Here is a 27,336-nt window from a genome sequence, read left to right on the forward strand (position 1 = left end):
TTAGTTATGATAGAAAGTAAATTATGTGTAAAGCTTTGGAGTCACTAAGATAGATGGACGGTGGAATGCTTTCTCTGAATTGCTAAATGTAAATGGACTGAATATTGTAAATTAATTCTTACTTGATAACTGTTTTTGTTGTGTATAGTTTTACTATGTTAAAATTAAAACCTTTCTTTTTATTTAGACAAAAGGGGGAAATGTTGTAGAATATTATTTTAAGGTGTTTAGGTTGCATTTGTTTAACTCTGTGAAGTTGTGTTACTGTGCCTGTCTAAAACACCTGATAGTCTAATAAAGAACTGAACAGCCAAAAAAAAAAAAAAAGAAAAGAAAGAAACAGATCATTCGGAGTTTTCTCGAGCAGGTTTTCTTCACAAAGGGTACAAATACTGGTTATATGTGTTAATTTTTTTAAATTGATCATAAAATTATCATTTGCATCTGCTCTTTGAAGACCTTAGATGACCTTTTAAAAAATTTTTATTACATTTTATTTGCTTATTGTGTTTGTGTGTAGGGGTATGGCAGTCGGAGGACATGGATCCCAGAGCTCAAACTCAGGTTCCCAGGCAAGCTCCTTCACCCTGTGAGCCATACTGCCAGCCCCCAGATAATCTTGTTGTAACGGCTAACTTAATGGAAATGTATTAAGACTAATCTATGAAAAACACTTTCTTCTATCTACTAAATGCCATAGCATTATGTGTCATGCTTAATCTACTTCAAATGCATACACAAGGGAGCCCGTTCAAGAGACAGCACTTTAACTCAAGTGACTCAGCTAGTCTGTCGCAGGCTAGCAGAGGTTGATGACAAATGAGCAGAGGACACTGAGTCTGCAATTGCTAATGTCCCAAACAAATGGCTGCACTGAACTTAGAATGAACTTGTATCTCCTCTCTTCCGAGAATCTTAATTGAGCAATCTTAACATAACCCATGTGGAGGCTGCATGCTAGAAATCCAGCAAGCAGAGTCTATGTAAAAGTCCAAGACGTAAAAGCTTTTACCAGGTTGAGCTGCTACCCAGCAAGTCACCGTACAGTTCTTACCTCTTCTACATTTGTACTGGATTTTGCACTCGTCTCCAAAAATTTAATCCCATAGTCAATTGCTAACTGAAAGACAAACCGGAAATCAAGTTTAGTAAAGTGGCTGAGACATACAAAGCCCTTAGTAGGTTGCACATTTCTCAAAGCCCCCAAGAGTCTATGCCAGAACTCTATGGTTCTCTATTTTGTGTTGTTTTCTTGTACTATGCTTTAAATTTTATAATTTAACTTAGTCTAAAAATGACACAGCTTCTACTTAAAATGTTATGTTAGACATTTGTTCTGCTGTAATTGTGGGTCTCTAATAAACACACAAGAAAAACTACTAGATGGAGTCTCAGCTTACCACCCGCCTGGGATTCATTTACTCCTTTATCTTGTCTCCAGGAGCACAATTCTCCAGGTGTAACTAGCCTGACTTTCCTTTCGGAATGAACTATTCTATTCCACAACAGAATGGCAAATTTGAACTCTTTTCACATTTCCATCTATTTTCAGGGTCCTAACCCATGTAACACTACTCAAATTAAGTGAAGGTTTCCAAGGGCAAGTTGGTACTCAGACTGAAAAACCAAGTGTGTTTGCACCTATCACTGGAGAAAGTCTCTAAGAACCGAGCACATACCGTAAGTAAATGTGCACAAAAAGTAACCATTTGCTCTACAGATGCAAGACAGACAGGCACCTGTAAATGTCACCTCCGTAGCCGCTCAGTTACAAGGAGCTTACCACTCATGAGCTGAAGCTAACTTGTACTAAATGCTTAGGGAAAACAGTGAACTGGAAAGTGATTATGGTTGAAATTTCACTTACCCTAGTATAGTTTTTCAGAAACTGAGTTATTGTAACTTCAAAGCTGAGGTTTTCACACAAATCTGAAAGAGCCTGAACAAGAGCTGCTGGATCTTAAGAAAGGCCAGTCTGTATCTCCCAGCATTCTCTAGGGCTGAGTCATGACCGGATGGTATAAACGGGGTTGGATTTGAATACTAATTCCTACTATCCAAGTACAGACTACATCTTACTGTTGTTTGATAGCAAGTTCTTAAAGGACCAAAACAGACATTTTAACAACGTAAATCAATACCAAGAAAATGAATGCTGGCTAGGAGCAGATTCCACCCTCTATTCATCTGGTTCAAGCTTACCTTCTCCCCTCTTTCCTTTGACACTTGTCTTCTGTCATTCATATCACACTTGTTACCCAGGATCATTCTCTCAACATCGGAAGAGGCATGCTGCAGGGGAAACAGTGCACTGTAAAAACGGCCTGAGACAGACACAGAGCTTCGATGGGGAAACCCCAACCTGTCAGAAACATGGCAGCTTGTTCAGCAACAAAAACATCTTTCATGCATCCCAAGCCGAAGTCAGAGAACCGTTTAAGGGAGAAGGGAGGATAACTTCAGCTTAGAGCCCTCACAGGGCCTATGCAAACATTTCCCCCAAAAGGCTCACGGACTCATTCTCATAACTCATATACAATAGCCAAACCTTCAATTATTCTAGACTGAAACAGAAAAAAATTTAAGTACTGAGTCACTGGAGAAAGTAACCTGGGTTCTGAACTACAAAAACCAAGAAAAAAAAAAAAAAAAAGATCAACTATGTGGGTTCATTTTAATGTGCTAAATTATTTCCTAGTCAGTTTCTTTCTGAAATGCCACAGAGATTTCAAAGAAAACTTAGTACCAACTATCCTGGAACTAACCCAAATTTCAAATATCTACAGAGGAAAAAATGTTAGAAAGGCAAACAAAGTTACAGAAATATACAAGAGCCGGGCACCAGGCATCTTAGCTGTGGCTCTGTCTTCAAGTCTCTATGGACACTGGCAGGTCACTCCTTCCTCACCTGTTTCCTTAGGTAGATTAGGTTGTGTCTAAGCTCTGGCCTGAGCTTAAATATGAAAATGCTCCTCTGTCTACTATCTATACACAGCTGTTGTCCTGGCACCATTGGGGATCTAGCTTTTTTCCAGTGGGCAGGGTGGGCCTATCCTGCCCATTCTGCTCCTCAGCAGCAGCCACCTCCAGGAGAAAGCAATAGCCTACCAAATGTTCCTAGCGGCTTCTGTCCAGCATTGGCACTCTCCTTCCATACATACCTCTTCAATGTTTCTTATCCAATTTTTAATATTGTCAAAGGACTTTTCATTGGTAATGTCATAGACGAGCATAATTCCCTATGGAAGGAAACAAAAAGCTTTATGTCATACTTCATATACTTACAGCTCACAATGAAGGACATGCCTACCTGCCTCTCTCTTGTCTCTGTTGGTCTTTAAAGAGGGATTCATAATAAATTTGAAAAATACAGAGGCAAGAACTAATGAATTATGCTACAGTCTCACAGTCGAAATGAACTGTTAACATCGTCACTGTTAACTTTAATGAATTAGAGATTGTGGGAAATGTGAGCTGCTTTTTCTACCTGACCTCAGGTGATAATGATCAGCACCAACTGGAGCTTCAGGCCAGGCTAAGTAAGACAGGGCCAGTGAATGCTCAGAGGAAGAGGGACGTTTCCAGGACACACTTGCTTATTACAAACGGAGATAATTGTTCTCTCACTCCTCTACTGAAACCAAGACCATACTGTTCTAAATTTGTTCTTTCAATACAAACTTACCTGTATTGAATACAGGCTTTCAGTACAGGCTCGCAATGTTACCATTTGTCTTAACACTAATAACTCATATGAAAACGTAATGCAATTATTACATGGGTTAGCTAAAGCACTGTCATCATATTTTTCAAGATTCCCCTGCTAGGTAAAATCTAAAAGATTTTCCTTCCAAATCATTCAAATAACACCTCTACTCTATGTGAGCTGGTCACATGTGCCCTTACACTCAGTACTGTGAGTACTATGGAAGCTGGTCATGTGTGTCCTGTAGCTGGAGTTTTCTCCAGTCCTGCCCGGCCCACAGCCGCTCAGACCCAAATAAACACACAGACACTTATATTAATTAAAACTGTTTGGCCTAATGGCTCAGGCTTCTTGCTAGCTAGATCTTACATCTTAAATTAACCCATTTCTATAAATCTATACCTTGCCACGTGGCTTGTGGCTTACCAGTATCTTTACATCTTGCTTCCTCTGTGTCTGGCTGGTGACTCCTGACTCAGCCTTCCTGTTCCCAGCATTCTCCTCTCTCTTTGTCCTGCCTATACTTCCTGCCTGGCTACTGGCCAACGAGCACTTTATTTATTAACCAATCAGAGCAACACATTCACAGCATACAGAGTGATATCCACAGTGGTGCCCTTACAGAAAAGAGACTGGAATAGGTTAAGCATGGAAGCAGGGAGACAGTAAAAGACCAGGACAACAGCTCCAGGAAAGCTAACTGAGGAGAATCTAATAAGCTAATACATGAGAAGAGGAGGTCAGGCTCTGAAAATATGGAGTCATGGGATCTCCAGGACCATTCTTCAGTACTGTGAGTACTAGGTACCATATGCACTTAAGTATCAATCCATTCAACAATATAGAAAGGGCTGGTAGTTCAGTGGTAGAGTGCTTGCCTTGCATGGGTAAGCACTCCAGGCTTGATGTCCAGCACTTAAGAGAGTAGACAGAGAGACAGAGACACTGATTCTGTGGCTGACCCTGACATGTTTGAAATCCTAACACTCAGGAGGCAGAGAAAAACTTCAGACCTGCCTAGGCTACATAGTAAAACTTTATCTACAATATTCACACACACACACACACACACACACCACTATAAAAAACCCTCCCAATTCCCCAGAATAATAAGTACCTACTATATGCCAAATACTCTACTTATACTAGGTACTCTGAGCAGTGAACAGGATAACCAAGGTCCCTTCTCATGAATGGCTAACAAAGGAAACAGACCAATATACAATGAACTAGAATTCTGACACTTGTTACAAAGAAGCATGGGGAGCTTTGAACTAAAACAACAGGGACATAATCTTATCTGGAGAAGTGACTCAAGTGGCGAGGACAGTTTATCTGAGAAAATGAGTAAAGCCAAGGCATGAAGCCCGAGTAGAGTTAAGTTGTTAAATTGACGAAAGGGCTGGGACTGATGAAGAAGCAAGTCCATGGTACCTACCACATAGCCAAAAAAAAAAAAAGCAATAGCATTCTGTCACTGAAGGTCAAAGAAAGCTTAGCAAGATGCATAGATCTATTGGGAAGAGGGACAAGATGGGTCCAAGAAGACAGACAAGGCAAGATGTCCTTTAGGGAACACTGCGTAGACACCAGCTGTTAGGTATCTCCTATAGTCACCACACATTCTCGTAAGCAAAATAGAAGATTGTGAGTCCCTCCCAAGTCTTCTGCTCTCCCTGTACTATCACATGGTGAAGGGCAATAAAACCTCAGCAGCTGTGGAAACACCTGGTTATTTCCCTCATAGCTAGTCCCTAGATCCTGGAGATCCTATGATTCAGTATCTTCAGAGCCTGACCGCCTCTACTCATGTACTGGATTCTTAGATTCTCCTCAGTCAGTCTTTCCTGGAACTGCAACCCAGTCTTCAGCTGTCTCCTGCTCTCACTCTGACCTTTTCTAGTTTTTTCTGAAAGGACATCCGTGATCAACTCAGTGCTCAAACATTCACAGCACCCTCCAATTGTTCTCAGAATTAAGTTCCACAGCATGGCAGGCAAAGTCCTGCACAGGCTGCCTTCCAACTCTGTCAGTAAATATAAATGTAAGCAGAGACAAATCACATTAGACAAAAAAGACAGAAAACAAAAAATATTAAGAGCTTTCTCTCATGGAGGTAGGATTTTGGATGATTTCTTGAAATTCTTAAAGCTTTTTTATACCAGTTAGGTAGCTCCACTTTTAATAGTAAGAGAAAAAGTATTGTGTTTGTTTGTTTGTTTGTTTGTTTGTTTGTTTGTTTGTTTGAGACAGAGTTTTACTATGTAGCCCTGGCTGACCTGGAACTTGCTATATAAACCAGGCTGGCCTTGAACTCATAGAGATCTGCCTACCTCTACCTCCTGAGTGCTGGGAGAAAAGGCATGTAATTGTTTATATGATAAGCAATATTCTCCTCTACCCCACCCCTCCTTACCTCAAATGCACATTTCACTTCAGCTATACACTTTGTAAAAGTTTTAAAAAATGAAAGTGAAAAAGTGAACTTTTAAAATTAAAAAGTACTGAAGTTTTATGCTACATATAGCTCACCACAATAAGAAAAAACAAAAAACAGTAATTACTGATGCAGAATATTTAGCTATGTACAGTTAAAATTAACCAAGTAACTACTATAGTGCTATTATCCTTTGGGCTAAATGATGAAGCAATATCATTTATGTGCCCTGTCTACCTCAAATACCCCTTCCTTTGGTGAGCACAGAAATTGAACAGCGTGGTGTGAGGGGTAGAGGCTTTCAAGCTAGATGCTTCTTAGCTTAGGTGCCATCGTGTATTTAACAGGGAGACCCTGGAAGACAGTATTTTAGCTTTCTCGGTCGCCAACATGAGATTCTTCTGAGGATCTCCTAAGATATTATTTGTAAACTACTTAACCCAGAATTCAGGACATAACTTGACCTCAACAAACAGCAGATATTTATTACTAACTTACTTCTTTAATTTCAACAGCAAAAGTCATTACACTATTTCCTCTGGTTGTATGGTAACTGATATTAATATGCACGTGCTAGAACTATAAATTAATAAGTATGCCAGGTAAACTTTATAGACCTAATAGAGTCTACAATGAGCATTGTTGCCTAAGAATTCAGAAGAAGTTGCTGGTCTATGAGAAGTAACAATGATGTAATGATATGGCCCTTCTTCCCCTTACAGCCTAATTGTCCAATCAAGGTTTACTGTAAAGCCTGTCAAGTCGCTGACATGTTTAAAACAAAACTAAGAAATCTATGTAGTGGCAGACTCCAGAAGAGTGCTGCATGCCTGGTCCAACCAACCAAAGCTTGCCATGACTACCAACAGCCCTACAGCTCACGGGAACAACCAAAGCTTGCCATGACTACCAACAGCCCTACAGCTCACGGGAACAACCAAAGCTTGCCATGACTACCAACAGCCCTACAGCTCACGGGAACAACCAAAGCTTGCCATGACTACCAACACCCCTACAGCTCACGGGAACAACCAAAGCTTGCCATGACTACCAACAGCCACAGCTCACGGGAACAAGCAGCCCAAGAAACCCAAGACTTCAACAGAAGAGCATTTTCTGCAGAGTCTTCCACTGATTCAAATTGTTAGCAAGTATTTACTGAGCAACTACTGTGTCAGGAACCAGCACTGTACACAGCAAAACAAAAGAGAAAAGTAAAGCAAGATACCTACCTTCACAATGGAAAAGCCAGTATTAATCAGAATAGCAATGATCTGTAATTATGTGAAGTAACAGGAAGAAAGATGAGGCAGTAGGAACATGAGAAATCCAGATACTCCTTGAGTCTAAATTAACTAATACATCCCACTGGCCTCTTTCTTCACATCATGTACTAGAGCTAAATATCCAAGTGAGACATCCACTCCACAAGGTAGTGTTCCTGCCTACTCTCAAGGGAAAGGGAACATAGAAATGGTGGGACCACCTAGCCCCAGAATGTAAAACACTGGCCAACACAAACACTAGTGCATCTAAGATGCTTCTAATCAAGTTACCTGTGAACTATAACAAACCTTCCCTGTTAAAATGTTCTTTTTTATCTTCCCCGGAGAAACAAATACCAGCAAATGTATCCCTGGCACACACAGGAAGTCCCTTCCCTCTGACTCCAATCTAAGCAAAGTAAAAGAGCAGCAATCACTCTCTTTATGATAATAAAACTCCTTACAATCTTAAAGTATCTGTTTTGGCTAGTTTTCTTTTTCTTTTTTTTTTTTTTTTTTTTTTTTTGGTCAATTTGACATATGCTAGAGTCACCTGAGATGAGGGAATCTCCATTGAGAAAATGCCTCCATTAGATCAGCCTATAGGGAAAGCATATGGAGCATTTTCTTATTGATGACTGATGTGAGAAGGTTCAGCCCACTGAGGAGTCCTGAGCTATATAAGAAAGCAAATTGAGCATGCCATGAGGAACAAGCCAGGAACCAACACTTATTCATGGCCTTAGCATCAGTTCCTGCCTTTAGGTTCCTGCCTTTAGGTTCCTGCCCCAGCTTTCCTGGATGATAGGACTACAAGTTATAAGATGAAATAAACCCTTTCTTCCCAGTTGACTTTGGTCACAGTGTTTTATCATAACAACAGAAACCCTAACTAAGACAGTAGCACAGAACCAAGTGTGGAGAACACATTAAATGGCTAGTGGGATGCTACAGCATGAAAAGGACCCTCAAACTTGTGGTAGAGATGAGTTACTAATATTCAAATAATGGTGAACAAGGGGAAGTAGAGGAAGAAGGGGTGACAGTACTGTAGTGGAAGGACCTGTGGATCCAGATCATATCCTCCTGGATGCAAAGGATAGCTATCACCCCTGCAGCTGTTACCCTCTGTCATTCCCAGGAGTACAGGAGTCTCGGTAGCTGTACCTACAACCTATCAGGTGGGCTCCATGAGCTTAAAGGTTTAACTTTCAAAGACTGTCTGTGCATATCATCAAAATTCAAGGCTCAAACTTGGGCTTGGCTTATGCCTTCTTAATTTATTTGGTTTTTGGTGCTAGAGAGTTAACATCAGGCATGTTAAACTCATGATCTACCACTGAGCCACTGCCCCTAACTCAGGCCTAAAGCGAGTGATGAAGCTCTATCCTGGGCCTGACATCCCAGGCACAGGCCACACACCTCTGATTCCAAGTAGCTTATCCACCATTGAATTTCCAGCACCACACAGGACTGGCCCAGAGACAACGGACACTCTAAATGCACTAAACAGAGAGGCATGTGAGGGCAGAAAACAACCAGATGATGGAACTATGACAATAAGGACATGCCCAGGAGTAGCCAAGAAGGTCCTGGCAGCCAAGGTCCTCTAGAGCTATGAATCATTCAGCCACTTCCTAGCCAGGCAAGAAGCCATAAGCAAGGCCAGGTTGCAGGGGTGGAGAGAGATACAGGGTGATATGGCCACAGGGCTGAGGGACAAAAGAGTACAAGAAAGGAACACTTAGTCACAGGGTTTGTGGTTTGCCAAGACTGCCATCAAGTACTAACAAAAAGAAAAAAAGATAACAAAAATGTAAAACTACTTCAGCAGAATGTAGAGGAGTTCTAGAATATCTAAGCTAATGGCTTGATTGCTTATTATAAAGACTAATAGCAAAATATAGCTATTAAAAATCAAATACAATTTTTTAAAATCCTTAAAATCTTGTTTTTGCATTTAAAATTTTGTTTTCCTTCACTTTATTGTGTAGGGAGGCGAGGAAACTCTTGGTGAATTTGTGAGGAGAACGGAGTCCTGACTGATAAGGACTCATGGGAATGAGCAAAGGCTACCTACCCTGGATCAGGCTCAGGAACTGGCAAAGCCTTCCTCTGCTCTATGTGTACATGCTGACAGTGTACAGGAAGCATCCATGGAGACTGCAGTTTCTTCCTCCTGATGTCTAATGCCTGAACTGCCCCTCACTGAGACCTCCTATGGAGACAGAGTGGCCCTTCTTCCTCTTCTGTACGTAATCAATGCTCTGAGATGTTGTGTGTACGTGCTGCTCCATCAGAGCGAGCACAGGCCACCCAATCCCAGCTCTTCTGTGTTTGTGTCTATGTGTCTGCTCTTTCCTCATCCCCTCCTTTGCTCCAGTCAGGACCAAGCTGGTGTTGCTGAATGAGGTAGTTCTGGACTCTAGCTTCGTAACTATATATATAGGAATGAATAGCCCTATTTTATTTTCACCTGAAGGGTTAGAAACCCCAAAACTCACTCACCATGGCTCCTCTATAGTATGCTGTTGTAATTGTTCGAAATCTTTCCTGGCCCGCTGTGTCCCTAAAATTGGAAACAAAGAAAGGGAAGAGTGACTTTAAGTTACCAGCAACACAGGCGAGGGCCCCAAGTTATAGATTCTGATCTGCTCTCAGTGCAGTGGAGGCGGGAAAAGGAGAATGAGGCACAGAGACAGCACACTGTGCCTTGAGAGGGGGATGCAGTGGTGTCCACAGGTGCTGCTAGAACCCACAATGACTTGGATGAAAAACTGGGACTTGTTGGTAAAAGCAGCAACAGGAAAATAAACAGACAGGTCCCACTGGAACTGGCATGAGGGAGGCGACAGAATAGTTCTGGATTCTTGGCTCCTGGAGGCAGCGATGGCCCTTTCTCTGAGCACTACATGACTAAGGCACTGTGCTTTCTTGACTGCATGTGTGATTTTGTACAAAGCAAACTACTGAACCGGACTTACTACTGTGTACATTCTGCTCGGCAGAGCAGAACAAAACACGTCTCCTCCAGAACACCTTCAGAGCACAGCCTGCAGTTAATTCCACAGGAACCTGGAGTCCAACATCATCCTCCAAGTTCCCAAAGACTAAACATAAACATCTCAAAATTATATAATCTTTCACCTATTCTTCCTTTTGAGTTGATCACATACTACTAAAATATATATTACAGGATGGGAGTGTAGCCTACCAAGGTCTCAAGTTCCATCTCTAGCAGCAAACCAGGGCTGTGTGAGCAGGAGCACATACCACACCTCACCACACCACACCCACACACATACGCACACACACACACAAAAAAAAACCACACACACTCTTTCTCACTCTCCAAGAAATGTGGACATTTCTAATTAAATTTATAGCCTAAATCCTACAAAGGAAGCCAAATTTTCTTAATATTTAGGGGAAAACCACTATTTTTTAAATCTGCCATTTATAGTCAGAATTAATTCACTTCCTGTGGTACTAAAACAAACTAAATTATACAATTTAATTGCAAAGAAAAGAGAGAGGTATTTGTAGAAATATATTGAAAACCTAATACATACTAAACCCTACCAAGGAATGAAGGTTCAAAAGAAATACAGTCAATTAAAGCAGTAAATACCTTAATATTTATATCTACTTTACAAAATACTTCCACACAGTGTTCACATGATGCCCACCGCAACCCAGCATGAAGTGGGGTGATGTTATCATCTTAATTCTGCAAGATACAATAGGCTCAGGAGAGTTATGGTCCCGTTTCTGCCACTAAACAGCTCACAGCCTTGAATGAGACTCAAGTATTGCAAGTCTCAGTGGCTGAGCACCGGGGTGGGACGCACACCAAACCTGTACCTTGGTATTCTCTTCCCCACCAGCACTAGGAAAGTGAGGAACTTATTCTGTGTTTAGCAAACAAGGAGGAACACAGAAGCCAAGTGCCTTTGAGTGGATTAACCACATTTCCTTGACACAAATACACTACTAATTTGGACCTAGCGCGCACGCACACACACACACACACACACACACACACACACACACACACACACACACACAAAGAAAAAATTTTAAGGGTGAATGTGTTTCTCCGAGTTCTGTGATGGAACAAGGGGTGTATGTGTATGGAAATAATAGCTGACAACTTACTGCTTACGAGTGGCATCGGCAGGATAGGGCAGACTGTGGGATTGTGCCCTCAAACTATGGTATCTGATGCTATCTCTAGGTGGACAGTGCCAGAACTAAGTTAAAGAACACTCTATGGTATCCTTTGGAGAACTGCTTGGGGGTGTGTGTGGAGGGGAACTCCATATACATTTGGTATCAAAAGTGTTTAAAATTTTTAATTTGTTTTTTTAAATTCACAGTAACCTGAAACAAGACAAAGCGTTACTTATATTCTTCCTTATTTCTCAGTTAAATAGGCTCTACTTAATAAATTATAAGACATCAGGGCTACAGAGGACCTCTACTTTCATCAATCCAACTTATTTACAGATGAGAAGAAGCACGGCCTGAGAAGGCGCAATGGTTTGGAGAAGTTTCTCCCAATGACATTTTGAAGGCTTGGGGTGGTGATACTAGGAGGTGGTGACATCTTTAGGGGACTGGACTTAGGGAGAAGTCCTTAGATCACCAAGAGCACTTTCAAGTGGACTGGAGGGCCCTGGACCCTTCCTTCCTTCCTAGCCCACAAAGCAAGCAGTTTGCTCTGCCATGCATTCCCTGCCACTGCTATTCGACCTCATCAGAGACCCAAACCAATGGTCCCACAGTGGTTCCGCCTAACCTAGGACTAACTGGACCAGAGAACCAGTGGCTCAAGGTTTTTTTTTGTTTTTTGAGACTGGGTTTCTATGTGTAGCTCTGGCTGTCCTGGAACTCACTCTGTAGATCAGACTGGCCTTGAACTCAAGATCTCCGCCTGCCTCTGCCTCTTGAGTGCTGGGATTAAAGGTGTGCGCCACCACTGCCCTCCAAGTATTCTTAGTGATGGACAGAAAGCAAGAACTTTCCCTGAAGTCCTCAGTTTAGAATACTATGACTGGAAGTCCATAGTCTGGGACACTCAGCCATTTTACTGCCTCTTGAGTCACAGTTGCAACTGTAATGGAGAAGTAGTTTCTGCTTTTCAGCCTTTGGAAGAATGGGCTCTGGACCTCTTCTGGCTCAGTCTCTGCTCCTCACCTCCCGACTCCTCACCTCCCCACTCCGCCACAGAAGGACATGCAGCACTTACTCCCCTGGGTGTTTGTGAAGGGAAGGTCTGAGGGACTGCACGATGTCTTTAACACCCTGATTCACATTTTAACCCCACTTTCAATTTCCAATTCAAATAGAAACTCCATGTGCCTTCATTTTTTTACTTACCATATCTGAAGTTTAATTTTCTTTCCATCGAGTTCTATCGTTCTGATTTTAAAATCAATTCCTGCCAGAAAACAAAGAAGGATATGCTAAGTTCCTCAAATTCAATCCAAGTCTTATTAGGGAGGGAACAAAGATTTCTATTGAAAAAAAAAAAAAAAGCTCTCCAACGCACTGGAAAATGTGAGCGCACAGAGGGTGTGAATGGCATGTTTCCTCTGAATACAGGCTGGAGAAAGGAATGCTAATCACTTTGCAAAGCATTCCCACACATGTGAAATGCAGGATTACAGGCCTCATTATTTGGGCACAAATGGACCACATCCTGCAAAGTTATACAATTCAGAAGGACTGAGAACATAACATATTTTCTCCTTCCTGAAATACATATACACAATGCTTTCAGTCTTCATGCCCCGACCTTTCCCTACAGAAGGCCATGGAGCCTCTTTAAAACAACTGTCTTCCCTTCTCTTCATTTTAGTCAGAACCTGCAAACTTAAGAAAAAAAAATGAGACTCTTCCCAGCTGCTGGCAAGGGAGGGAAGGCTTATTCTATTTATACAATTAGCAGGGACTTCATATACTTCTTAATAAATGTCCCAATGGTTACTGTCTGCAACTGAATAGCAGCATGGTTTTTAGCCCTGGCCACACTTCAGAATTCCAGAGAGAAACACAAGGACAACAAAGAACTTGCTTGACTAGGCCTGCCTCCTCCAACATCTGACACGCATTTAACCAGTCACAAGCTGTTCTCCAAACTACCAGTGTAATGTGAACCCGAGGCCAAAGTGCACCAGGCCTGAAGGGTGACACAGGAAAGTCCTTTGGGACTCTGTCACTTCAGAAGTTCAACATCTCCTCCCCTATCCACACCCCATGACAGCTCGAAACTTCACAACTTACTGAGGACTTATTCTGCAAAGGAGCACAAAACCCTTGCCTTATCAGCATGCTTTAACATTTGTTAGGAATAAAGCTGCTTTTTTAAAAAGCAGGGCCTCATTAGCTCAGGCTGGCCTCAAATCACTCTGTAGCTGAGGATGACCCTGAATTGATCTTCCTGCTTCTCTACTTTCCAGGTGGTGGAATTGCCCATATGCACACCACTCCACCCCGCCCCACCAGCTTACGAAGTGCTGGATAATCTAGGGCTTTTGACATGCTGGGTAAGCACTCTCCCAACTGAGCTACAGCTCCAACCCCAGGAATAAGGGCTCTGTGGGGATCAGAGACTAATACAGCTGGACAGCAATTTGCTAATCCTCCTCATCTGGCCACTCAGCTGTATTTAGTTTTCCCATTCTTTCACCTTTTAAAACACTGAACTCAGTCTCCCATCCTCTTCAAGAACACATATAAACTGTGTGTCCTATAAATAGTCTTCAACAGTACCTGCAGCATTTGGAGCGTGGAGGGGTATCATGCAGCCATGTATAATACCTCTTCATAGGGAGGTGGAAAGCACCCAAAAAGCCTGCTTCCCAGCTCCAGCTTTCAGTAATGCATATGCATAAACCAACTGGATCTCACCCTCTCCTCCGGGTGGTACTTTTCCATGGGAGCCTTTGGAGCTTTCCGAGTGTGGAAACAGACAAAAATGCCACCCAGGCTGATCTACCAAACTAGCCTCTTCATCATTCCCCTCCCTCACTGAGGCCCTGGACTGTGAGCAAACACAATCTGACCCCAGTGTTCCCAGGTTACACGGCTCGCGTTTCTTCTACAGCGGTTGGCACTGCAGGGGCAGCTGGTAATGTAAGCAAAGCTTAGCACCGAAGCATGACTATCAGTGTCTGCCCTCACTTGTTTCAGACGTAGACACTAGTTTTTATTGTGACCTGAGTTTTCAAAATACCTCCAAATCCGGTGTAACAATGACCCTGTAGAAATCCTCTTTTGAACAGGCAAGGTAGCTAATGGGTAAGAGAACTTGTCAATCCAAGCTCAATGCTGGATCACACAGTGGAAGGAGAGAAGTAATTCCTTTAAGTTGTCCTTTGACTTCCATCCATGGGAGTGGCAGGTTGTGTGGCCACCCTCCACAGCAGACACACACAAAACTCAAGTGCAAAACAAATTGACAACACAAACTTTCTTCTACTCTGTATCTCTTTTTGGCCTCCACATCAAGAACAAGCCTAACACCCAGCAGGCATTCAATAAATGTCTCTTGAAATTAACATTCAAAAATTTTAATTATTTCTAATTATGTGCATATATTTGTGTGGGTGTGTGTGTAGAGGCCAAGGGTGTTGAATCCCCTGGAGCTGGAGTTACAGGTGGTTGTGAGTCTTAAACCTGGTGGTGCATGCCTTTAATCCCGGCATTCGGGAAGCAGAGGCAGGTGGAGCTCTGTGAGTTGGAGGCCAGCCTGGTCTACAGAGTGAGTTCCAGGAGAGCTAGGGCCATGTACAGCCTGTCTCAAAAAACAAAATAAACAAAAACCCCAACAGCCTGGGTCTTCTGGAAGAGTATGTGCACTAAACTGATGAGCCACATCTCTAACCCAGAAATTAACATTAAAAAACTCAAGCCTTTCCAGATCAGAGAAATAAAGCCAGGAGAAGGGGCAAAGGGGACTAGAGGGTAAGAAGTGGGGCTTCAGATCTGCAAGTTCTGAAGAGTGCCTCACACAGTCAGAAAGACAGCACCCACCACGGAGCTGTACACTTCAAAACGGGAAGGCACTGAATTTGTGCAGCGTATCACAAGAACTCAGTCAAAGTTGGCTTGAGAAAGCCTCCATTCTCAAGTGCTCTAATAGATGGAAAAAACACAGCCTGACTCGGTACTAAGCTAACTCGGCGGTTTGCTTTATAAGGAATAATGGTCTCAGGTAATCCCATCAGCCAAGCTTTAGTCAAACTAGGTTCAAAATGAGGCAAATGCCAAGTTCTAGTCAACGAGCTGTCTCTGCACCCCACATCCTCTTCTGTAGCTGTTACCCAGCCATGTGGCAGGCAGCCCTAGAGTATCACAGGACCTGCCCTGTTCTAGGGGCCAACTGATTTATGAACCCTTCTGGGCTGATGACATGTAATTTGTTTACACGTGCTTTCTTTCCTTCCTCATTGTCATCACATGTGTGAGAAAGAACTCTAGTGTGCACCCCTGCAGAGGGTGGGGGTCAGAGAACGACTTCCTTGTGAATGGAGGTGTTTGCCATTGGTTCAGCTGCAGAGTACGGAGGATTAGCCAATCAGGACCTTTCACTAGCCATGGAGGGTATCAGAACTGAACTGGGAAGTGAAAGACTTAGACAGGAGGCCTAACTGTTCTGGACTGCTGTATCCTCAACTACCAAAAAACCACACCAAACAAAGCTAGGGAGTAGGATGCTGGGGAGCAGGATGCTGGGGAGCTGGCCCACAGCTGGAGAGCTTGTATTGCTCTTGCAGGACTCTCGTTCAGTCTCCAGCACTCACACTGGGTGGTTCAAAGCTGTCTGAAACTCCAGCTCTAGGGAATCTGACACCCGCTTCAAGACTGTGGACACCTGTACTCATGTACACGTACACACACACACACACACACACACACACACACACACACACATCATCATTTTTAAAAAGAAATAAAAATATGGTTTTGTTTTGTTTTTTTTTTGGAAGGGCTGGGAGGGAGGGCACGTGAGTCTGCTCAGTGGGTCAACTGCTTGTCTTGGGAGGATGAGGACTGACTTCCAGCCAGGCTGGGTGGCTTGTACTTGTGTTCCTAGTGCTGGGGGTGGAGACAGCCAGGCAGGTCCCTAGGCTCACTGCAGCCATCCTAGCCTTACCTGATGAGTCCAGGCCAGTGAGACATCCTGTCTCCAAAAACTATATGGATGACACCTGATGAACAACATCCACAGTTGACCTCTGGCCTCCACATTCAAGTGCACACACATGCGTAAGCCCCCCAAACACACACACACACACACACACACACACACACACACACACACACACACACATGAATGTACTCATAATAGTTACAATTATGAGAAATCACTCTCCCTTAAAAATAAAGATATTTATAATTAGTTTGACAATAATATCAATAGAAATGTAGTGGATTAACATTTAAAGAAAAGATACATTTCTGAGACTACTCCAGGGGTTAAAAGAATAATTACCAATAAAATTGGATCAGTTAGGATATTTTCAATGGAAGGTAACAGACTTCAAGTCAAGCTAGTTAATGTAATCTGTTAACTCACACAGTAAGCCCAGTGGTGGCTGAGGTTCAGGAAAGGCTAGGTCTAGAGGTTCCAGCTCATTTCTCTGTACCTCCCTCCGCTCAGTCCTTCTGAGGATCAGGTTTATCCTCAACTGTTGTCAGCTCCTGACAACAAAGCAAGAAGAAAACAGACCACTTCCTGTCCTCTCTTCTAACGCACACGCCTTCACGACTCATTTTCCTCTTCTTTCCTTCCATCTTCTCTCACTCTTCGCTTTTTTTGAGCATGTGTACTCATGTGTGGAGTGGGTTCACACGTGTGTGTGTGTGTGTGTGTGTTTGTGTGTGCGCGCGCACACACACACACACACACGCGCGTAGATATGTGAAAAGATCAGATCCCCTGGCACAGTCCATGTATCTATTTCCTGGAGGTAGGGTGTGTCCCAGTGGGGGTCTGAAAACAACTTGTGGGAATCTGGTCTCTCTGTCCACTGAGTGAGTCCCGAGGCTGAATTCAGGGTGAGAGGCTTTGCAGTGTTCGACCCATCTCACCCCTCACCATCTTCTCCTCTCCCTTTCCCTCCCCCCCCCTCCCCCCCTCCAAGACCATGTCTCTTACTGGCCTGGAACTTGTGATGAAAGGCAAGGCTGGCTGGCCAGGGAGCCCCAAAGTTTCACTTTTGAGCATCAGGAGCTCAAAACACAGGGTTGGTTTGTTTGTTTGTTTGTTTTAAACATACGATTAAACTCTGGTCCTTCAGGTCCTTGTGTTGTGCTTGGAAACTTCCCAACTAAGCTCCCTCTCCAGCCCCTCATGTCTCATTTCTCAAGGGCTTGTCATAGGGATGTCATGTTCTGATGGGCGAAGGCCAGATTTCTGCAGTAATCACTGCCCTGGGACTTACCAAGACTGAACTAATCTAAATTCATCCCAAGATTTAGATCAAGGCCCATCCTTGAGTTTACTGACACTGAGTACTTCCCCAGTACACAGAGCTACTTAAGACAGAAAGCCTGCTTGGCATGAGTCATATCTTTTTATAATATTCAAATATATCTCATTAATGAAATGTCATGTTTGTGTCTGTGAAATAGGCAAACCATAGCCGGTGTCACCACCCCCTGTCAAGGCCATGCCTCCATTTCTATCAGCTACTGCAGTTCTCTGAGGGTAACCTCACCTAGTGTTCAGTCACCAACCAAAAGTCAAAAAGGCAAGATGGTGAGCAATCCTCCAAGAATCCGACACATCCTCTGCTAACTTGAGGGTCACAGCCAGGACCGTGCTCCAGCCCTCCTGGCTTGTTCCAATTCCCCAGTGACTAGAAGCTGAAAAGGGGAAGAGTAGCACAAAGCCAGCACCAACAGTCACAGTGCAGGCCTCTGCGGGTGCTTGAACACACAGCCAGGCAAAATGCCCTTACACACAGATAAAATGAAAATCTTCTCAATAATAAAATTGAAGAGAACAATACATCTCTAAAAACAGCTTTCTGAAGCACTATATTTAGGGTCAAAAGCCTCTTCCTGTTTCAATAGACTTTTAAAGAGCATCAGATTTTGGCAGCAAAAAATACAATAATTTGTGTTCAAAATGACAGCTCTGTGTCACCCTGACTCATGAGCACTCCATGACCCACCCACAGGCTATGTGAGTGTGCCTCACTCAGCTGGCATCTACCTCAGGAGACCAGATTCCAGAGTTGAGTCTACGGTGCTCAAATGCACCCAACAGGATTTTTTTTTTTTTGATGGTTTTAAAAGACTTAGCTTCCCCATTAATATTTATCTATTCAAATAACACAGGAAACATATTGTAAGAAAATATTCTCAAGGGATTCAAGGTCATTTTCATTTTGACAATTTTTTTTTCTGAATGGACTCTTTATGCTAAATGGCTGCTTACAACTGATCATGTTATTCACTATAAGGAGGCAGAAGAGGGGAGAGAGGACCACAGAATCACGGGCCTGGAAAGAATCTTGGAAATTAACAGCATAGGTTTGCTTTTATGGCTAAGAAAATGGACCCAGACAGATGCAGGAATTTAATCAGTCATAAAGACCAATACAAATGGTGGATTAAAAATTAAATTTTGCGCCGGGCGGTGGTGGCGCACGCCTTTAATCCCAGCACTCGGGAGGCAGAGCCAGGCGGATCTCTGTGAGTTCGAGGCCAGCCTGGGCTACCAAGTGAGTTCCAGGAAAGGCGCAAAGCTACACAGAGAAACCCTGTCTCGAAAAGCCAAAAAAAAAAAAAAAAATTAAATTTTGCGTGCTCGCTTCAGCAGCACATACACTAAAATTGGAACGACACAAAAAAGATCAGCATGGCCCCTGAGCAAGAATGACATCCAAATTTGTGAAGCGGTTCATATTTTTTATCCATTTGGCACTTCATCTTGAAGTACTACTGCCTTCTAAGGGAATTATTAGAGATGCCAGCTAATGTAACAATGAGATTTATTTTTTAAAAAACATTTCTGGTGTGTGTGTGTGTGTGTGTGTGTGTGTGTGTGTGTGTGTGTGTGTGATATGATATGATTATGGGCTTTTAGGCCATGACAGATATGTGGAGACTGGAAGACAACTTTGTGGGCTCCACTTCTGTCCATCTTTATATGGTGATCAAGGTCAGGTTGCCAGCCTTGCACACCACAGACACTTCCACCAGCCATCTCACTGATGCTCATATAAGATTAGTTGATACATTACACCAATAAACTACTGTTTTCTTCTCAGATTGTAGACATACTGTCATCTAACAGTGGAGGAAAACAAGACAATATGTTAGGAAAACATTCTGTGTGAGTGGGGGAACTGGATTAGATTAGAGTCCTGATTTTCCATTCAATGAGAGAAGGAAGGAAACCCCATTCCTTCCCTCATGGGGTAAGACAACAGGACTCTGCTAGCATCCCTAAGAAGAAAGCATTTTCTGGGGATACCCACAGGACACAGGGTTTCAATGCACTAGGGAGGTGTGACGTGGATTGCATGCTCATTCACAGTACTGCTTATAATACAATTCTCAGAAACCAGTGAGGCAGCTGAAGCCAGCTGGAAAGATGAGTTTCACCAGAACCGGGGAGGAAACATGGAGCCTAGCCCAACCCACAGTAGACAGACTTGACAGGGAAAGGAATTTGGGTGAACAAGAATGGGCCACCTTTCAACCTGCAAGTTAGAAATCATTTAACACTGAGAAGGAACAGACTATTCCAAACTATGTTACACTGAAGTCGGACTAGTTGACAGATGAGCATAAACTAACCACCTCCCCCAGAGTAGAGAGGCTGCCCTGGATTAATGGCTGGGGAAAGGATGCCTGCCACTGGCTGAGTGTGGGAAGGACTGCTTTCAGGCTGGCCTTGGGAACTCTCCTGGGGAGTAGCAGGCCAGCCCTCCTGACCTTCAGAAGGAGCTATGACTTGATGCATTCTGCCCTGTGGGTGCTACAGTTCAGAACTACACTCAGTCCTCTCCAGTCTGGAGACTCCTGGAACACCTGAGGAGAGAGGGGAGGGGACCTGCTGCCTGAATCGTTAAAATGGGGTGTGCAGAAAGGTGAGAGGTCTTCAACCCGATTTTCCCTACCTGTTCCTACTGAAGTTTAGGGTTTTGTTTGGTTTAGGATCTGAGCTTTTGGCTGCAGGCACTAGAACCATGGTGGGAAAGTACATTATCTGGATCACTCAGCCTTTCCATAAATGATAGCAAAGCACAAATTCAAGGCTAGGTTTACTAAAAGCACTGAACATATTTCTACATGGATTGTCCATTCCCTTTTATGTACTTTAAAAGGCAGAAATTTAACATCATGGTTTTCAAATTAAAAAGGGAAAGATTTACTTTGGTTTAGAAGCACACTTGAAAACAGCTGGAACCCCAGGCTGTCTGCAAACGGGTTATGTGGTTTGTCTATTTACATTTCTGAGCTATTTTAGAAATGAGGAGGGGAGGCTTCCCAAATATTGAAGTCTACTTTAGAGAAATCTACATATACTCTCTTAATTTAAAATGTTGGGTTTTTTTTTATTTTACATAAATGGGTACCCTCAGAGGCAGGTCAGATCCCCTGAAATTGTAGGTACAGATGGCTGTGAGCCACCACGTGAGTGCTGGGAATCACACCCAGGTCCTCTGGACGAGCAGCAAGTGCTCTTTACTGATGAAACATCTCTCCAATCCCCTTGTTTTTGGTTTATGAGTCAAGAGTCTTGCTATTTGGCCTAGGCTGGCCTCAAACTCAGAATCTTCCAACCCAGCCTCCCAAGTGGTGGGGGTTACAAAGATTTTTATTATTAGCAATTTGGACGAAGCACAGGCAGTTCATGCCAGCCACATTTGGCCTGTGCTTATGTGTACTTCCAAACATGGAGGAGAATAATGGAATTTTAGAATTGGCTTCTAGGTGATTATTTAAAATCTAATTAGTGAGCTAGGAAAAAGTGAGCCACAGACTGCAGTTTTAAAATACTTTTTACAAGGAAAAGGGAAAAACCTGGAGAAAATGTATAAAAGTATATAAATGTATAAAAGAATTATAATTAAGAATGCTACTTAGATTTTAAACATTCTGTGAGTTTTTAATCTATTGTCACCATATAGTCAGAGCAACTTACTTTTGTATCCTTATATTAAAATTTACTATTTGTCTTCCAGCTTGAAAATTTTAAAGTCTAATATTTAAGAGGCAAACATTTAGATAAGACTTTAGATGACCACTGAAAGCCATGCATATTTATATTAGCTCAGTTAAATCCACCCAAAGAGTAGATTTTTTAAGGTGAACTAACAAGTAGTCAGAAAACACAACTTATCATTTACAAAGACATCTGACATCATAAAAAATGCAGTAGAACTTTTCATATTTCTTCAGTTCTTCTACTCTATGAATAGGAAGTGGCAAACTAAGTCTCATTTGTGGTAGAAACTAACCATGACACAAATCACCACTTCCTGCTTGAAAAAGCTGCACAGTATTGCACTGTTTTAGAATTTTCTACTTATATCTAAATTAAATTAATTCAACGTGGCCTTCTTCATACGACAGTTATACCCATTAGATCTGATCAGACTAACAAGAGATGACAAATCAGGAGTTAGTTCTACAAACTGGGGAAGAATCCTCAATTTTTCTTTAGGCACAAATGTATATGACAGAATAAAAACGCGACGGTTAAGCACAGATGAATTTGTTTGGCAGTGCTGGGGAGAGAATCTCAAGCTTTGGAAATACTAAGCAAGTTCTGGCCCACTGAACTAGGTCCTGAACCCGCATGTGTACTTTTATTTAAGAATTTATGTGTATGTGCTTGTGTCTTAATTTCTGTGACAGCCCTGACTGTCCTGGGTTTTTGGAGGACTATGGAAGACCAGAAAAGCAAGTGAACGCTGTGCGTGCGGTTAAGAGGCCGTCCCAGTCGGAGCTTTCTGACAGCAGAGCTGAACCACGTAGAACACTGGCTCAAGGTTTCCGAGGAGAACGATGGTAGCAACCAGGCCAGAGACAACTCTTGTGATACTCTGGCTGCTTTCTGCCCCTGTCCTAAGAACCTGCCTGAGGCTAAAGTGAAGAGTTTTGTACTAACTGTGTTAGCAGAGGTGATGTCAAGACAGCCTAACACTGACTCCATCATGTGGTTATGAGTGGTCACTTATGCAGGTCTCCAATGGAAAAGAACAGACAGGGCAAAGAGAAATAAAAATGCACACTTTGAGGAGAAAAAGTAAATCAGGAAAGTTCATGTTGGAGCCAAGTCTTATGCTTAAAGGCACAAGAAGTTTAAAAAAAGGCCTGATGTTAAATGAAATAGAGAGTGTGGTGCATTCAAGGCAAGACCCCACTCCTAGTACCAACTTCCGTCTTAGTTACTTTTCTATTGCTGTGAAGAGACACCATGACCAAGGCAACTGAAGAGAAGAAAGAGTTTATTTGGGGCTCACAGTTCAGAATGTATATCATCATCATGGAAGCGAGCATGGCGGCAGGCAGGCATGACCCTAGAGCAGTAGCTCAGAGCTTAATCCTGATCCACAAGCACAAGGCAGAGAGAGCTAACTGGAAATGGCATGGGTTTTTGAAACCTTGTACCTGCACACACACATGCACCTCACACACATGCACACGCTCACAAGTACTTATACACACACAGGACATGTGTCTCAAGTGTTAGTCTGGAAGTGACAGTGAGTCTGACATTTATCAAGAGGAAAGTTCAAGATTCTCTGTGAGCAAATGTTTTGTCTTCAATCAAATCTCTGTTCACAAAGAGATTTGTGAACTACTCTTTCTAGCTCCGAGATTTCCATTTTCTTCCCATCATTAATTCATGATCACTTCAAGAACCAAACTGCTGGAAAACGAAAGCAGCTGTATCTCCTCTGCTCCAACCACGGTTGCCAAGAAAGCCATCTCTGCAGCAGGAAAAGCCCTGTAGTGTGAGTCATCAGGCTCTCTAAGCCTGGAACTGCCTTGTCTGCACTTCAACAATCCAGTCAGGCCTTTTCACTTAGAGGGAAGGGAAAACTGCAGTCACTGAAGAAAAACAAACAGCAAATCCCTCACTTTACACATTACTGCAATGGGGGAAAAACAGATGCCAATCATTGGAGTTAATTCTGGGAAAAATGACAACTGCATTCCAATGATGCTGGGAAAAAAACATGCATCAAGACATGGGGTGGATCCCTTGGATCTGCCCAAGTACTGAACATTATCATACTATCCATTCATTTACAAGTGAGAAGCTGAAAAGAAAGACCAGGGGTGGTGGCACACGCCTTTAATCCCAACGCTCAGGAGGCAGAGGTGGATCTCTGTGAGTTCGAGGCCAGTCTGGTCTACAGAGCAAGTTCCAGGACAGCCAGAACTACATAGTCAGACCCTGTCTTGAAAAAACGAGAGAGAGAGAGAGAGAGAGAGAGAGAGAGAGAGAGAGAGAGAGAGAGAGAAATAAGACTAGAAATAACAGAATTAAATCACAGTATCACAATATGACAGTGCAAAAACTGAAAACAAAGGATAGCCTGGTTCCCTCCCAGACTTAGTTCTTTAAACAGGAACTAAAAAGAAAGAATGTTATTTATGACATAGGGCTGAAATAACCTTAGCAATAATTTGATTATTTTCTAGTAAAATTCCGAGCCACTTTATTTAGAAGAATTTTAGGTTATATAGTGCAAAATGAAAAACTTAGAAATTCACCTCATCCAGTTAATACCAATCAACAAATCTGGAGTGGGGAGCAGGGGAGGAAGGCCTGTTCTAAATTACTAGAGGCAGGAGAGGAATCTAAAGGCATACTCCTCCTGCAAGCCCATGTGGCTTCTTCCCAGCTACCTTCTCTGCAGAAACACGCAGTACCTAGAGGCTATGAAATCAACCCAAGAGAAAACTCAGCGCTCTGAATCTAGTGAGCAAAGCCTTTTCTTCATCAAACCAATGCCAAAGCTGCAGAAGGATAATAAAATCAAGCAGCCCTGTCAATCACTGCAGCTCGGACAACAGGTGGATAGTTAGAACAAGCCACTGATAACAAGTAATGTTAAAACAAAAAGGTGGGGTATGTGACAGTAAATAAGACAAAATCACCAGAAATAACACAGCAGAACACTATTTTTCTAGTAAAAATGGAAAACTACTAATAATTACATCACTCTGATTTGTAAGCACATTCCCCTGTGATACAATCACTTAAAGCTCAGAGCAGGGAATGTCATGTCTGGAATCTGAACCGTCCCTCCCAAGTTCATGTTCTGAACACTCAGTCTCGGGCCTGTGGGTGGAATGTTCAAGGCTGTGGCTCCTTTAGAAGGTGGCCCAGCTAGTGCAAGTAGTCCACTAGGAAGGTCATACTCACCTGGAATCCAGGGTTGGCCACAGCATGAGACATAGGAGGCTCAGGAAAGCAGCCGTGACAGACTGAAATCCTCCGAAACTGTGAGCCCAAGTCAATCTTTTCAGCTTTCAAGGATCTGCTCACAACCACGCAAAAGTAATCAATACACTTTATAACCTCCACATACCCAATGATGCCTGTCTATGTATGGAGTCAGTTCCCACCTTAAGATGATTAACAGGGGGGCTGGAGAGATGGCTCAGAGGTTAAGAGCATTGACTGCTCTTCCAGAGGTCCTGAGTTCAATTCCCAACAACCACATGGTGGCTCACAACCATCTGTAATGAGATCTGGCACCCTCCTCTGTATACATAATAAAAATAAAAAATCTTAAAAATAAAAAAAAAGATGATTAACAGTTTTTATAACTTTATAGGTGCTAAAGGAGTCTGTAAAAATTACTTCCCTGGTTTAGCCTATAAAGCAAAAAAAAAAAAAAAAAAAGGAGAAAGAAGAAAGAAGAAGAAAGGAAAAATGAGTTTTTAATCAAGCATTTGGCTTGATAAATCTAAGATCTTTCATCTACGTTCCAGACCCAGAGATCCAATCTGGTCTGGCCAGTGATGGAGATGAACACACACGTTTTCTTTAGTCTCTTTTGTTCACCCAGATAACTGCCTCCTTAAGCTTAAGAACACAAAGAATGAGGAACAACTATATTTAAGGTATAAAATGTGGGAGGTGTCACCACATGCTACAGCAGATTTCGAGTTTAATCCGTATTTCCTTATTTCTTTGCTGCAAGATTCCAGTATTCAAACGAGAGAGAGAGAGCGGGAAAGGAGGAGAAATCTTGCAACAGGCTCATGAGAGACATTTTACAAACTTGGTCTGACACCATGATGTTCAGAGAATCGTTCAGTACCACACTTCATAAATGTTCTTAAGGGACCAAAGATACATTTCAAATTATTTTTCTGCTTTAAAAAAAAAATAAAACTAGCCGGGCGGTGGTGGCGCATGCCTTTAATCCCAGCACTCGGGAGGCAGAGCCAGGTGGATCTCTGTGAGTTCGAGGCCAGCCTGGGCTACCAAGTGAGTTCCAGGAAAGGCGCAAAGCTACACAGAGAAACCCTGTCTCGAAAAACCAAACCCAAAAAAAAAAAAAAACAAAAACAAAAAACTGAATTTAAAGTAGGAGATTGAGATCAAGGCCCTTCTACCCCTCTGGTAGCTAAGAAGGGGCCACCCACACGGCTGCCCAGGCATCAATACTTACTGTGATAGTATTCACAACAGCTAACAACCTACGTATCTATCTGTCAATGGGGCAAAGGCCAAAGGAAGTGTGTAACACTGACACAATGGAATTTTTCTTGCAGAAAGAAGGAAGTTATGCTGTTGGCAGGAAGATGGGTGCAACTGACAATAATCACAGTAGGTCAATGAAGGCAGTCTCAGAAAGATAGTCAGCCTACGCTCTCTCTCTTTTGTGGCTCCTAGACTTCAGAGATCATAAAATCATATGTGTATATATGACATGAAAACAGAAGTAAAGCTATTGAGGGGGACAGTGGGGGCTGATAGGAGAGAGGGGAAGAAATGAGGACAACAGAGGAAGCTCAACATATATTTTGTATGAAAACTTTAAAAATATATATATATAAAATATAAAATTATTTAAATGCACAGGTTATTTCCACTGAATCATCCCCAGTCTTGGGTAGGAAAATTATTCAACTTATGTTGCCTTTTCTCATTCTTTCAAAACTGACAGTTCTTTCTAGATCTTGGAGATGTTAACCCAGTGTCCATCAATACCCGCTTTCCTCAGGCCCACATTCCAATTTACAAAATATACGCTTTTTAGACATGTGTCATTCCCAGGCAATTAGCTGCCCCAACTGACAGGCATGTGAAATACAAAAGACTCATTTGGAGATCTCTAACCTGAGATTCTGGGCACAGAAAGAAATGGCCTTAATTCTTACAATAGCTGGAGGTGAACAACTTTCTTGAAAATGGCTTTGTATGTCTGTCCCACCCTGCCCTTTACTTCTCCTTGTCACAGCAACCACTGAAGACTTTGTGCTTTATCCACCATGGAGCAAGGCTTTGAAGCTGTTAAAAGTGATCTTTGGCAGGAGAGGTGGTGGCATACACCTTTAATCCCAGCACTTAGGAGGCAGAGCCATGTGGATCTCTGTGAGTTTGAGGCCAGCCTGGTCTACAGAGCGAGATCCAGGACCAGCACCAAAAACCACACAGAGAAACTCTGCCTTGAAAAACCAAGAAAAAAAAAAGTGATCTTTGAACATCATCAAAATTACATAGAAACTTCTCTAAGTATTTGTTATAACATTACAAAAGCAGCAAAATTTAAAATGTATTATGTAGAAAATGTATGTTTTCTACAGCCATGTAGAAAATAGGAACCATGCAAAGTAACATGCACTGCAGTCGAGTAGTTGACATTAGGAGAGTGTGTCTACATGGGAGGATTTTCAAAATCAGGAAGTTGAAATGGGTGCTTACT

General features: G+C 42.5%; 1 protein-coding gene, 1 long non-coding RNA gene and 1 other non-coding gene across 3 annotated transcripts in view; 2 read left to right on the forward strand and 1 right to left on the reverse strand.

Moving 5' to 3' along the window:
* Rab8b (RAB8B, member RAS oncogene family) overlaps positions 1–27,336 on the reverse strand; it is a 73,251-nt gene that overhangs the window by 7,540 nt on the left and 38,375 nt on the right. The window contains exons 2-6 of the mRNA XM_059268168.1: positions 12,791–12,851; positions 9,917–9,977; positions 3,162–3,239; positions 2,203–2,292; positions 1,055–1,120 (exon numbers count right to left, since the gene is read on the reverse strand). Of these exons, the coding sequence (XP_059124151.1) occupies positions 1,055–1,120; positions 2,203–2,292; positions 3,162–3,239; positions 9,917–9,977; positions 12,791–12,851 (356 nt within the window). The remainder of the gene's footprint in view (positions 1–1,054; positions 1,121–2,202; positions 2,293–3,161; positions 3,240–9,916; positions 9,978–12,790; positions 12,852–27,336) is intronic.
* LOC131915152 (uncharacterized) lies at positions 1,326–7,881 on the forward strand. The gene is made up of 2 exons (XR_009380275.1): positions 1,326–1,680; positions 6,866–7,881. It is a non-coding gene; the product is annotated as an uncharacterized LOC131915152 (long non-coding RNA).
* On the forward strand, positions 19,232–19,338 carry LOC131915808 (U6 spliceosomal RNA). Its single transcript, XR_009380449.1, has one exon. It is a non-coding gene; the product is annotated as a U6 spliceosomal RNA (small nuclear RNA).

The sequence above is a fragment of the Peromyscus eremicus genome, chromosome 7 (genome assembly GCF_949786415.1).
Source record: "Peromyscus eremicus chromosome 7, PerEre_H2_v1, whole genome shotgun sequence".
Lineage (NCBI taxonomy): Eukaryota > Metazoa > Chordata > Mammalia > Rodentia > Cricetidae > Peromyscus > Peromyscus eremicus.